Source organism: Podarcis vaucheri (assembly GCF_965113315.1).
Source record: "Podarcis vaucheri genome assembly, chromosome: 10".
NCBI lineage: Eukaryota > Metazoa > Chordata > Lepidosauria > Squamata > Lacertidae > Podarcis > Podarcis vaucheri.
In genome coordinates this window covers 40,640,182-40,654,079 of record NC_138748.1, presented here as the reverse complement: position 1 = coordinate 40,654,079, position 13,898 = coordinate 40,640,182, and the positions used below count along the sequence as shown (strand labels likewise).

The following is a 13,898-nucleotide window of genomic DNA, read 5'->3' as shown; positions in this document are numbered from 1 at the left end:
AAATATCTTGAAGGAGCAAAATAGTATTTATGATAATGACGCAAGCACTAGATTTGATATTGAGTTTCATCGTTTCACTACTGGCTGTATGATGTGTGGAGTTTTTCACCATCTTTAACCGGTCCAAGCTGTTCCTATATGTCTATCACATGCCTCTGGAATGGTTTAGATAAAGCATTGGAATGTTTTAGAAGCAAGTTATATCTCAAAACACATGCCACACGCAAACACTGGAACCTCAGCACATTGTGTTTATGCGGGTTTGTTTGTTTGATGTGCATCTTTCTGCTTCCATATACTATAGTGACACATAGTAACGCATGGTGAACAAACTCTTATTTGTTATATTAAAATGTGTATGCTACCATATAGGTGCCATTTATGGCTGTTTAATAAAATATATAAAACAGTGGACAAAAATCATATGTAAATAATAATAATAATAATTAATAATACAGTTAAGAAAACACCTAAGACTGAAGCAAACCCATTTTACCCACCAAAAGCCCAACAGATTTTGTGTAGTGCCTAAAGGATAGCAATAAAGTTGTCAAGAGGATCTCACTTCAAAACCAGAGCCATAATTGGACTACAGGAGCAAGGGGAGTCTCTCCCAGAGCCACCTTCCTGGCCTCCACAGGTTACTAAGAGAAGGCCTTCTAAGACAATCTTGTATTTTTTGTAATGCAAGGATGGAGAAACTGCAGCACTCCAGATGGGAGTTGGAGTCCAACAATATATGGAGAGATGTAGGTTCCCTATTCCTTCTGTAGTGTGCAAAGTGGATTTAAGAGAAGATCGTTTTCAAATTCTGCTTCTTTGAATTAGGTATACAGCTTTGGATTAAAAACTGTGTTTTACATACATAGAATTACATTATTATACATTGAGTTGTCTGTGATACATGACTAATCAGGAGCACACAAGTAAAACCATAAACATTGCTAAGATTACTTCATCTCTCTCACTTTTTGCAATATAGCCAAACTGCACAGGGATAACTGCAGCACTGTCGTCTGAGTCAATGAAGCAAAGTCCAAGGTGATGTTAATTTCAAATAAAACATTTCACTTGAAGTCAATTGACAAATAGGAATTTAAAGATTAAACACTCTGGCAGACCTTGAATTAAATATATATCTACTACCACTCCTTATTTCAGGGTTGTTAGGCAAGCAGTTTGCAAAATGTCCTCATTGCTGTACTTCACAAGAAGATGCTTATGTTTAAGTTATGAGTTATATGAGCCTCATCGTAATGAAGTACAGGTTTCCATTGCAGAGGATGATTCAGGTGGCAGCACCTATTGTTGGTCTTTGTTTCACACAAGACAATCTGAGAAAACGATCAGCTGCTTTAAAAGTTTCCATTTCCAGTATCCTTGGTCCGTATTGTTTACAATGGCCCATTTTTCCCAGTTTATTCTATTATTAGTCATCACAACAATATGGCAGTCCTCCCTCCCAGCTCCATCTCTCTTAAACAGATAAAGCTGGTTCTGGATTCAGCACGGTGGGGTTTTATTTTTATGCAACACCTACAGATTCACTAAGTGTTTCTATCACATTGGCAGCACTTCTGTTTGTGTGTTTTATGCATTGGGTGGAAACAGGGCATCTCTCAAGATCTCTGTGGTTTGTTAAATTTGCAGAATGGAAGATTAATTATATTATAATTCTTGCATGAATTCCAAACGCTGACAGAGGCTGTTGTTTTCCACAAAGCCTAACAGTTAATATAGCATCTCATGATCAGATTGGAGGATAGAAGTATATTAAAAACTCAGAGTAGATTAATTTCCTGTAGGGACCTAAATTGGTTTGACACTACAGTTGTGCCAAGATGATTGGAGCTATCAATAGGGAACACAAAATGCAGCCTTAATCCCATCCTTGCATTTTTACAAAAGGCAACATGGTGAAGTTTTAACAGAAGTATAGCTCTAGCTCTCATGCCACAGTTAAACTAATATGGAGAGTCTAAAGGACCAAACTACATATTATGTGGGAGACCTGCAACTGCACATCCAACTTTTTTCTCCTTTGCTGAGTTACAGTTAGAGGACAACTTGTCTCCATATTCCTCCTCCTCATCCCATCTACTCCACCAAGGAGCAAACAGATCGGGGGGGGGCACCTATTTAGATCATGAAAATGCTTAAATGTCAGCATTTCAATATTGCAGAAACTTAACAAAGACCAAAGCATTTATTAGAGCAGGGGCTGCCAACATTTTGGACCAATGGGCACATTCAGAATTTTCAGAAAGTGCAATGGGCAGCCGTCATGTCTGCTGTAGGAATGTGGCAGAATACAAAATGACTGGCGCATCTAGAAGAAAAGAAAAAGCCAGGAGCGCAACATGGTGCAGCCATGCCCCACCCAATCAGGAAAAAAAATCCACCTATATGAGCCACCACCATGCTCACTCACAAAAAGACTCTTCGAACACTACTTCTGTTGAGAACAGATGGGAGGCCAGGTGTCCAATCTTGGCATTCAATAAAATGTTAGCATGTTGAACGGGGCATGATCAACGTAGGAAAGGCTTAGGGAGTGCAAATAGGAACTGATCAGGAAGAGAAAACAGTCTCTTGTTCATTGCTGAGTTTTGAAGAGATATTTATCGAGACCTGAGGATCCCTTTACTAGAGGCTTCCAGTCAGATTAACAAACACTGAGGTCCAGCGTCGAGAGCCTTCTGGCAGTTCCCTCACTTCAAGAAGCAAAGTTACAGGAAACTAAGCAGACGGCCTTCTCGGTAATGGCTCCCACCCTGTGGAATGCCCTCTCATCAGATGTCAAAGGAATAAACAACTATCTGACGTTTAGAAGACATCTGAAGGCAGCCCTGTTTAGGGAAGTTTTTTAATGACTGATGTTTTAATGTATTTTTAATCTCCTGTTGGAAGACACCCAGTGTGGCTGGGGAAACCCAGCCAGATGGACTGGGTATAAGTAATATAAGATGGTGGCGGCGGTAGTGCAGATGTAAGTCCCAAAAACAGTCCTTAGGAAAATAAAGACCAGGGCGCCCCTTTTGCTCCAAAAGCAGTTGACTGCAACAAAACATGTCTCTCTCACATCAGTCTCTACAGCCACAGCAGGTGCTGCAAAGACTCTCCTCCCTGAAAGAGAGGGGAGTGGTTGTGGACGGGAGCCCGAACACCGCTCCTAGCAGGGGGCGTTGCCCCCTGCCTCCAGCTCACCTGGCTGGCACTCACCCCCCCCCGGTGGCCGCCCAACCAGGTGCCATGGGGGGAGGGGTGTCCAGCAGCCTTTATGCTGCAGTGCCAGCCTCTCCCCGGCCTCATGTCTCTTCGTCGTCCTGTGCGAGTCACCCACCCTCCACTCCCTTTGAGTTAGGGCTTAGGTCATTGGCCTGGCTATGGACCTTAGGTTGGTCGCCCCGGTTGCCCAGGGGGCCCGGTAGGAGTTTTTCCATTTGGCATTAGGCTTTTTGGTTTTTTCGCCTACCTCGTAGCAATCGTCACAACTTTCTGGTGGTATTGGTGGGTAGGTTAGGCATTGGAATAATGTGTTGTGCTGTGTCGAAGTGCTAGGTGTGGCCATCGCCTATGCCTTCAATTTATAGGGGTATTCCGGTAAAGGAATCTGGGGGTCGTGTATTCCGTCCGAAGCCTGCTTGGCGGGAGGCCATGGCACGACCCTCGGTGACATCAGGGGTGAGCCTATAGTTGGATTAGCATCAACAGGTGATGAACCCCTGGTGAATAAACCCACTTGTTTTGCGATCCAATGCCTAAGCCAATACCTTTTCATTGCTGTAATCAATAAAGTTGTGGCCTTTTCTAGCCCATTAACCTTATATCACGTGTCCCTGTGTCTTCATTTTACTTCACGGGGGTCGGGTTCTCGAACCACAACCTTCCAACAGTTTGACTTCACCCCTGAAGGCACACTCCTCCATTGTCCCCTGAGACAGACGGATACCAAGAAGATGACTACAGTTCAAAGTATTTCAGCCAATCCTGCTATTTCCTATTATATTATCCATTTTCCTTAAGGGCAGCTGTCAGTACCTATGTCCCTTTTCAGGCCTCATGATGTGCTATGCTCACTTAAAGAAGCTTCTGTAATATGCTCCTCAATAAATGCTGGCTTCTGTCACTGTTTTCTATATTATTTAGATATTGCTACCATATTACTCAGTTTTACTTCTCATATATGCAGTCCCCTTTGAAGAGAGACTGTAGCTCACCAGTAGAGTACCTGGCGTCTGCAGGGAGGGAAGTCTGAAATCCTGGAGCACTGCTGTCATCCAGGGTCAGCAGTGCTGAGTTAAATGGGCCAATGATCTGACTTCGGCTTATGTTCAACTGTCCCATTTTTAGAAAAGACTGAATGGAATTGTTCACTTCACTAAATAAATCACATAGATTTTGCTTTCCCAGTTTGCCAAATTGTTTTTATTGCACTCTCTGAGGTCCCTGAGAGAGCACCTTCAGCTCTATGCAACCATAACCTGAAGACTATCTTGGGTTTTACTACCCTTTCCGCAGCTCCTACAAAATGGGAATGCAAACTACACAGGGTGAGGCCCAAGCTTACTCACACTCAGAGGAGACACAATTGAATCACGGGACACTGATTATGCAATGCAAATATACATACACTCCGCCAGCATTCCTACTTCCTTGCACTTCTGAAGACGGCACTTCTGGCACTTTCTCCTCATATACATGTCCATCTCACAGTTCCCTCCATTTTTGCACTTGTATATAGCATTTTTGGTGATACTTCTTCTAAAGAAGCCTAGGGAAAGAACAATACATGCAAAATAAGATCTCAATATGAAACTAGTTTCTGTTTTAAAAGAATGAATTTATTAGTATCAACTCTTCAGTAACGCAAATAGCTTTTCACCCAGTAGAACATATGTTCTGCTTTAATGGATATTGATTTCTGTCCCTTATGATAAAGAGATGTAGCTGATCTTATATTGCCATTATCCAAGTACCTGAAGGCCTGGATCATGATGTGTGTGCAACAGAAATATATGTAAAAGCCTAGAAATCTGGAATGTGTTTTATAAAAGGGATCAGTAAGTTCAGTGCTCTTTCTCCCAAGTAGGCAATTTGGTGCTTCCTAAAAGCAGGGCAGGATGAAGTCACTTGGCCCCAGCATCCTATTCTTGGAAGTGCATTGTCTTCTGTGTGCACAAAGGGATTTCAGTTTCCTCTCCATCCTTTTCACACACACACACACCATGTGTCCCCAATGGTTGGGGGACTTTCCAGAGCAGTTGGGTGGGGGGACAAGGGGAAGTCCTGTTGCATAAGAAGCCCACTCATACAACACTGGGTATCACTCCTTTGTAAAACAGAAATATACCACCTCTAAAGTGTATCTAGTTTATAATTCCCAGCTTAGACATGCCTCTCAGTAACCAGCCACCATTTTTATTGCAGAATAATAAAACTGCTTCTTTTATTTAAAAAGAAACAAAACAAAAACCTTGCACTTCACTGTCCATTTGACGTTGAATCTAAAATGTCTTGTGCACAGTCTCCATTGAAATATATTTGACTGACACTGACCACTTTTGAAATGCAAATTATGTGGTGCTTTCACTCAGAGCCACATAGTTGCTGTTTTATAATTCCCTAGAGTTTAGTACATTTCCATACGGAGATTAAGGAAGGAAAAGGTTAGATTTAAAGCTGAGTTCTTCAGTGCCTGTTGAAAACATTTTCCTACTTTTAAAATAAATCATAATCTGTTTTTTTATCTTAAACAGATTTTTAAAATCTATGTTTTATCAAAAATTCATCATCAGTGCAAAAATGGTAGCTGCAGACATTATTATTAGCAGCAAACAGGTTGATTTTATTAAGAGTTGATTGGATAAAGAGGTATCTTACATTCTATTGAGGTGAGAAATAAAATACAAAGCCCACAGAATATCTGTCTTACTGAAAACATTTGGTGAAGCAAGTGCAATTACGGTAGCATTTATACACCAATTTATTTCAGATATGTAATGCTATCTCACTAGAAGTTTATAAGATATCCCACTGAAAAAAGTCCTGCTAACCACTATACTTTATCATCTGGTTTATTAAGCAAGGCTCCCCTAAATCTCCTAGGAACCACGTGCATATTTGTCTCTCAGTTAGGAATACTGTGTCACATGCAATTCCATTTGTAATAGATTACTAAGAGCTACCTCAAGCAGTGATGCTCTGTGCACACATAGATCTCTGTAAACAAAGGAATGGGCAGGCCAGTCCACTCACTTCACTGACATTATTGGGGCGGCCCTTCCAGGCAAGGAACTCCACCAACATGCGTTAGAAATCCAAGTGATTACAAGATCAAAATGTCTGCACTGAGGAAAGGGAAGCTTTCAGCTAGCCTAACTTGCCATAGGGTGCATTCACTTCAACGTGCAGTCAGTCCTTGCCTCACTTGCTAATCCTTTGCTAAATAACAAACGGCTCCACCACATAGTCCCTGCCTTCATTCACAAACTCTTCTTCTGATCAATAAAAGCAAACAGAACTTCCTATTCAGACCAATTAAACTACTTCGGGCTAATTACATGGTCACACAATCTTGTTCTACTTGCAATGATTTTGTTCATCCCACCTTTGCATCCTTCACAAGTCAGGGCATTATAATGGTACCCCGAGGCCTTGTCACCACAGACCACGCACAACTCCTCTCCTTTCGTTCTCCCTCCTGAAGGACCCATTCGAGTCTTCTTGGCTACAGGCATTCCCTCAAGGTCTGGCTCCTTTAGGGGAAAGTTATCAGAGGGTAGTTTTCTGAACTCATACATTACAGGCGAATACCATTCTTCAGGCTGTTGGGGATAGAAGCCAAAGCTGGAGTAATAAGGTGGCGAAGAAACGGGAGGCTGCACTGGAGAAAAGTGCACAGCGTTGTACTGTGAATAGGGTGACACATCGGAATCTTGCACTGGGGAAGTCATTGGTTCGGGAAGTAAACCTAGAAAACAACACAAAAGAACATTTTCTCTTATAAGGAACTTACTTCAACAGCTCTGTTCCCTAAAAAGAAACCCATAATTGCATTATGTTCATTATAATTAATTTTTATTCTTTTGCTGCTTCCTCCTCAACCAGTATTTATGTTCAGTCAATGTGAATGAGATAAACAGCTTCCATGAATGGGTGCATGGCTGTGTACACACCACACATTTAAAGCACATCCCATCCCCAAAGGAATCGTGGGAACTGTAGCCTGTTAAGGGTGTAGTTATGTAGGAGGAAACTACAATTCCCATTATTCTTTGCAGAGGAAAGTGCTTTAAACGTATGAGTGTATCTTTAAGCAATCCATTTCCTGTACTTCCTGGATGTCTCTCTCAATTAGCCAAGTTCTAAGCTATAATAGGACGTGGGTGGCGCTGTGGGTAAAACCTCAGTGCCTAGGACTTGCCGATCGCATGGTCGGCGGTTCGAATCCCCGCGGCGGGGTGAGCTCCCGTCTTTCGGTCCCAGCTCCTGCCCAACCTAGAAGTTCGAAAGCACCCCCGGGTGCAAGTAGATAAATAGGTACCACTTTATAGCGGGAAGGTAAACGGCGTTTCCGTGTGCTGCGTTGGTGCTGGCTCGCCAGAGCAGCTTCGTCACGCTGGCCACGTGACCCGGAAGTGTCTCCGGACAGCGCTGCCCCCCGGCCTCTTAAGTGAGATGGGCGCACAACCCTAGAGTCGGACACGACTGGCCCGTACGGGCAGGGGTACCTTTACCTTTACCTTAAGCTATAATAAAGGTTTCTGTTCTGTTAAGACTTTGGCTTTTCCACCTGATTCTTAAGATAGGCTGGATATACACTGATCTGTAAAAACACTATTAAAGTCTATTAAAAACATTAGATACAGTGGTGCCTCGCAAGACGAAATTAATTAGTTCCGCAAGTTTTTTCTTCTTGCGAGTTTTTCGTCTTGCGAAGCACGGTTTCCCATAGGAATGCATTGAAAATCAATTAATGTGTTCCTATGGAAACCGCTTGCCAGGCTGGCGGTGCGGAGAAGGGCTTTTCTCCGCACCACAAGCCTTCAGGACAGGTACAGGAACAGAGGGGAAGGCGCGCAGCGCTTTCCCTCTGTTCCCGGGGCTTGCGTGGGAGGAGGGTTTTTCCTCCCCACCACCAACATTCAGAACAGCATTCTGAATGTTGGCGGTGGGAAGGAAAACCCTCCTCCCACCCCAAGTCTTCAGGAAAGCCATCCGATGCCCGGTGGCGGGAGGAGACGTCCCCCCCCCCGCCGGGCATCGGAGCTTCGTTCCAATGCGCGGCGGCGGGAGGAGACGTTCCCCCCCCGCCGGGCATCGGAGCTTCGTTCCGATGCCCGGCGGCGGGAGGAGACGTTCCCCCCCCCCCGCCGGGCATCAGAGCTTCGTTCCGATCCCCGGCGGCAGGAGGAGACGTCCCCCCCCCCGCCGGGCATCGGAGCTTCGTTCCGATGCGCGGCGGCGGGAGGAGACTCCCCCCCCCGCCGGGCATCGGAGCTTCGTTCCAATGCGCGGCGGCGGGAGGAGACTCCCCCCCCGCCGGGCATCGGAGCTTCGTTCCGATCCCCGGCAGCGGGAGGAGACGTTTCCCCCCGCCGGGCATCGGAGCTTCGTTCCGATGCCCGGCGGCGGGAGGAGACGTTCCCCCCCGCCGGGCATCGGAGCTTCGTTTCGATGCCCGGCGGCGGGAAGAGACGTTCCCCCCCCCGCCGGGCATCGGAGCTTCGTTCCGATGCGCGGCGGCGGGAGGAGACGTCCCCCCCCGCCGGGCATCGGAGCTTCGTTCCGATGCCCGGCGGCGGGAGGAGGTCCGAGGACAGTGGGGAAGAGGCGCTGCGCTTCCCCGCTGTCCCGGATATTTCCCTATGGGCTTTCGTCTTGCGAAGCAAGCCCATAGGGAAAATCATTTTGCGAAGCGCCTCCAAAACGGAAAACCCTTTCGTCTAGTGGGTTTTCCGTCTTGCGAGGCGTTCGTCTTGCGGGGTACCACTGTAGTTCTCAGTGCAATTTCCTATTGCCAACAGATTGCTGCTCTGCAGCGCTCTCTGGTGTCACATTTTTATAATGAATTTTTAACGTTATAACCGACCAGTGTAGACTCACCAGGAGCCAAAGCTACAGCATTCTGACATATAAACAAAAATATTATACTTTCAGTACTTTCACATAAACTAACATTTATGAAATCTGCTGATCTGAGTTGATCAAATGTGGGTTGACATGCAAATATTTTTTTGAACCATTTATTCACAAGCAGCTCAAAATCAATATACATTTTTCAGAAGAATTGTCATGTGTTTTGGTCCTAAGACTCAAAACCTAAAAGGCAGTTAAAATAAAATTCTATGGTTGCTTAGTCTGCAGTTAATACATGAGCAGAGATGGAATCACCCAAGAAATAAGAGATCAGAAGATTATAGTTAATTACCTTTAGAAGTGTAATGTTACATTTCAGTCCTAAACATTTGTGACACTCTTTTCATCTGAAATTCTGGAATGATATTGGGCATTTTAATCTGTTCTGTTAATAGATATTTTAGCACCCATGCATATCAAATATCACTATTGGTATTCAGGCAACCCTTTTGGTTTAATCATCACTTTATTCTTCTAAGCAATTCTGTTAGGTTTTTCTTCTGTTTTCATACCCAATAACCAGAATGTGGGTTATATTGCATCAGTTTTCTTGATTATAATGCAAGTGTTTCCACCTTGTTTTCCGATATTCCTTTCACACTGCAGTACTGGTTGTGTTATGAAACTGTGGCTTTCTGACTGATATACTGGCATGATGCATTAAATTTCATTCACAACAGCAGGCATGCTGTGACACAACAACTAAGTTCATTGGGCAATGCTGTACCTTCCCCACCCTTTCCGCTCATGCATGCTTCTGTTCCTCCATGATTCCCCCATGAAAATGGCAGGAAAGATCTGTAGGCCAAATATAGTCATTTTAATCTCATGATTTTCTGGGTTAATGGGGCTGTAAACAGATTTTTTTCTGCAAGTAACTGACAAGGAAACGAACACTTCCACTAGATTTCCAGTACATAGTGGCTTGTACATCATGTGAAAGCTCAAATATAGTGCAGAAATCAACAGAATAAAATGCAATGTGAATGCAGCCAGAACTGGAAGGTACCTCAGATCACTTAGACCAACCCATGCTTACAGAAGTGCATACACACACATAGATACAATTCTTTATAAAACACCCAGTAACAGTATCCTCAGGGCAACTTACAAAAAGAGTAAAAACAAAGTAAAAATGCATACAGTTTAATCTTTAATTTTATTGTTCTGAAAGCCACCTTGGGGTCCTTCTAGATAACAAAGTGGGATATAAATATTTTAAAATAAATACAAATTATGGAGCGGAAAATTGTCAGGATATAAATACATTCCAATTACACATCCTCTGTACACACAAGCAAAAAAAAAGGGGGGGGTTCTATGTTACGGGCAGGCAAAGGCAGAGCATGCTTTACAAATGATCCACAGGCCAAAATCTAGCTAGCAAATGCTGCTAGTTCCTGGTATTAATTAAAGGAATGCTGAACTAATCCTATAACAGACTTGCATTCTGAAGCAAGGGTGCATATTCATAATAATTTAACACAGATTAGTTTCACCTAATTGTACTTTTGCTTTATAAGTTTACCACACAGAGAACTGCTAGCATATATAAACTCATTCATGGTAGTCTATCAAAAGAAACCAAAATAACGCATATGAGGAAATAAAATGCAGGGCAAGGAAAGTACGTAACAAACTAAAGCAAAATGCGCTGTGCAAGTGAGTTAGTTTCGTTACATGACATAAAGATATCAGCTTCCTGAAAGCAACAGTGTAGGGAAACTTACACGGAGTCAGACTCTTGGTCTACCCACCTCAGTCTTATCTACAATGACTGACAGCTGCTCTCTAGGAAATCTGACAAGTGCCCGCCCCCCATTCCTACCTGCAGATGCCAGGAATTGAACCTGATATATTTCTAAGCAAAGCAGATGCTGTAGAACTTCTAAAATGTTGGGTGCTTCAGGTAACAAAGGTCAGTTTCTAGATACTGATTTATGTATAGCAAAAACGATGTTATCTAGTACAGTATTTAGAACCACAAACTACAAGTCAGCTGGAAAAGTATCCTACCTTGAGGGGCTGTTAATCTGACCATTTAAAAGACAAATCTAGTTCCTTCATCCAGTATGGCTCTCTCCCGCTTCCTTAACTTCCCAATACTTTACTCGCAAGTGAAAATAAAAACTTCCTCTAAGACCAGCCAAGGAAACACTAGGCCAGAGGTTATATAGTTTACTGATTAACTTTATTATGAGGAGCTGGTTTGAAAAAGTCTGAGAAAATTGCTATATAACATTTCCAGCATAATCTGTTAAAATCTGGAAAGGTTGATCTCAGAACATCAAAAAGAGTGTGGATAATCCCATTAACTTGTACAACCATTCAGATTCACTTATTGGATTTTTTAAAAAATTAAGATTACGGTAAATATATGTTGCATTACCTGTCTTACTGAAACAGAAGTTGGGTATTGTATAATTCACAATGGCAAGGCTATGCCAGCTCTTTATCCCCACCACTGAGGCCAGGGCACCTGAAACTGGAAGGAGGGCAATGCCATCAGCTCCCCTCCCCTACACACACACACACACACACACACACACACACACACACCTGTAAGGATTCTGACCGCTATCTAGCCAGTTGCCTGCAAAAAATAACTAATGGACATATAACTAATGTTCTGCTCCTTTATTTAGTGTAGAGGGAATGTTGGGGGATTGCTTCCAGATAGGGATTGCTCTTTATCTCATCATCAGAACCAAAACACCCAGAATCAAAGAAGAAATCAGGTATAGGGTGAGGAATTTGCCCCTTTTTTCTAGGGTGGAAGATCTACAGCTGGCAGCACATCCCTGTGGAGACTGGAAATAATGTTTCATTCAAACATGTTTGTAAACCATGTTAAAGACCTAAAAATGGTGGGAAAGGAAGGAAATACATATCTCAGATAATGTTTTAAGCACATTTCAAGTTGCAAGTCAGATAATATTGAATGGTACTATTCTCCCCTGCAGAAAGATTGTTGAGCCAGAGTATGAGCACTGGCATGTTAGGAGATCATGTCTAGGTAGCCTGCTGGTCCTGGCTACTTTGGAATTGGTGGGAATTCACCCCTTTTCTCACAAGTCATTTTATTTTCAACATTTAACTGTAATTTAATTGTTGATTTTTTAATGCCTTTGATCTTGCTGTCACTTTTGAGCCTGTTTATTATCTCTGCTATATAAAAAAGCAAAAGCCAGATGTTGAATTTTCTGCCAGAAGCAGCTTGATAACAAGCAGTTAGCTAACCCGCCTTATGATCTTCTTCTTGTTTAATCATTTTTGACCTTTGAGAAATTGCATTTCTTTCTCTCTCAACACAATGAACAAAAGGATTCAATCTTTCTCACCCCTCTCTGTAGTGCCAAGAATATTGTAGATTTTCAGGGGCTCTCCAAGTGTCAGCACACTGTTCACACTGGTGGGAAGTAATATTACCCAATAGAAAACTTGCTAAACCTACAGTTCTGCTTCATTTCAGAGAACACAGACAAGCATTGGCCTCAGTTTGTACCATATGTAAAGCCAGTCATTCATAGAATGTGACCATGGTGAGGCAATGCTTATCATGTCCTTGCTCAGGCCAGCCCAATATGTATGGCAGGCACCCCCAAACTTGGCCCTCCAACTGTTTTGGGACTACAACTCCCATCATACCTAGCTAACAGGACTAGTGGTCAGGGATGATGGGAATTGTAGTCCCAAAACAGCTGGCGGGCCGAGTTTGGGGAAGCATGATGTATGGAGTATAAAATTCTAATTGCCACCCCCCCATTACAAATATAGTAATAAAATTCCAGAGCTTTCAGTTTCCTGCCTTTTAATGGCACCCAAGCTTTGTTACTTGAAGCAGGCAGCTTACTCTACTTTATCTGAGGCAGCTGCCTTTCACTATCATCATCATTATCATCATCATCATCATCAAAGCGTTTTACTCATAGAAATGTTTCAAAGCCACTTTCACACACAATAGAAGTACAAAGGACCTGCAGGAAGTGGTGATGGTGAAGGAAACATTAAGTGTCTTAGGAGGCAGTGGGAGAAGAGCCTAAAATAATTTTACATTATATAGTAGCACTGTTACATTTTGTTGCTCCTTTAAAAATTAAAAAGTCTTCTGTAATATTTGTGCCAGGGAGCAACAACGCTTCTGAAAGTAAAAACAAAACAGCAAAAGAATGCACAAATTTAGCAATATGTATTCTGATAAAATCCAGCAGCTGCTCATTAAAATCCCAGGTTTGCCACAGGGTTTGTAGGGGAACACACTCAAATTGCATATGGCTGTTAAATATAATGATGGGGAGGGAGGCATTGCAAGACCTTCATATGAACACAAAAATATAACAACACACACAAGTTATGATCAAGGTGGTGGGAAAAAACCAAAGCATTTAATGAAAACATATTTGATCATTGTCTTTCTCCTGTAGTAATGCAATGGAAATCTTGTAGCACCTTAATGACTAACACATTTAGTGTGGCACAAGTGTTTGTCACCTACAGTCCACTTCTCAAATGCATCCTGCTATAAGACATACAGTAATCATTGTTGTTGCAACAAATTAAACAGCTGCCTCTCTGGAAGTCTTATACACTACTTATGAGTATAGGACTTTCTCTTTTGCTTTCAATTGTTAGATTTGCTTTATGAGCAACAACAGCAACAGATATATCATAGCTGACCATCCAGTTCAGAACTCTGTATACTGAGCCTCTTTGGTGTTTGACAGGAGTGTTTCCTAGCCCTACCTTGAGATGTTGGG

At 42.8% G+C, this 13,898-nt stretch overlaps 1 protein-coding gene across 9 annotated transcripts in view; it reads right to left on the bottom strand.

Annotated features, from left to right (window-relative positions):
- The window catches only part of NR1H4 (nuclear receptor subfamily 1 group H member 4), a 37,716-nt gene that overhangs the window by 19,188 nt on the left and 4,630 nt on the right, over positions 1–13,898 (bottom strand). For 6 of the 9 annotated variants that reach the window (XM_082238645.1, XM_082238646.1, XM_082238643.1 and 3 more), the window contains 2 exons: positions 6,611–6,973; positions 4,634–4,774 (listed from right to left, as the gene is read on the bottom strand). In XM_082238645.1, the coding sequence (XP_082094771.1) occupies positions 4,634–4,774; positions 6,611–6,973 (504 nt within the window). Of the gene's footprint in view, positions 1–4,633; positions 4,775–6,610; positions 6,974–9,877; positions 9,940–11,157; positions 11,254–11,763; positions 12,000–13,898 lie in introns of those variants that run through there. The other 3 variants (XM_082238648.1, XM_082238647.1, XR_014223660.1) reach the window with 3 other exon arrangements.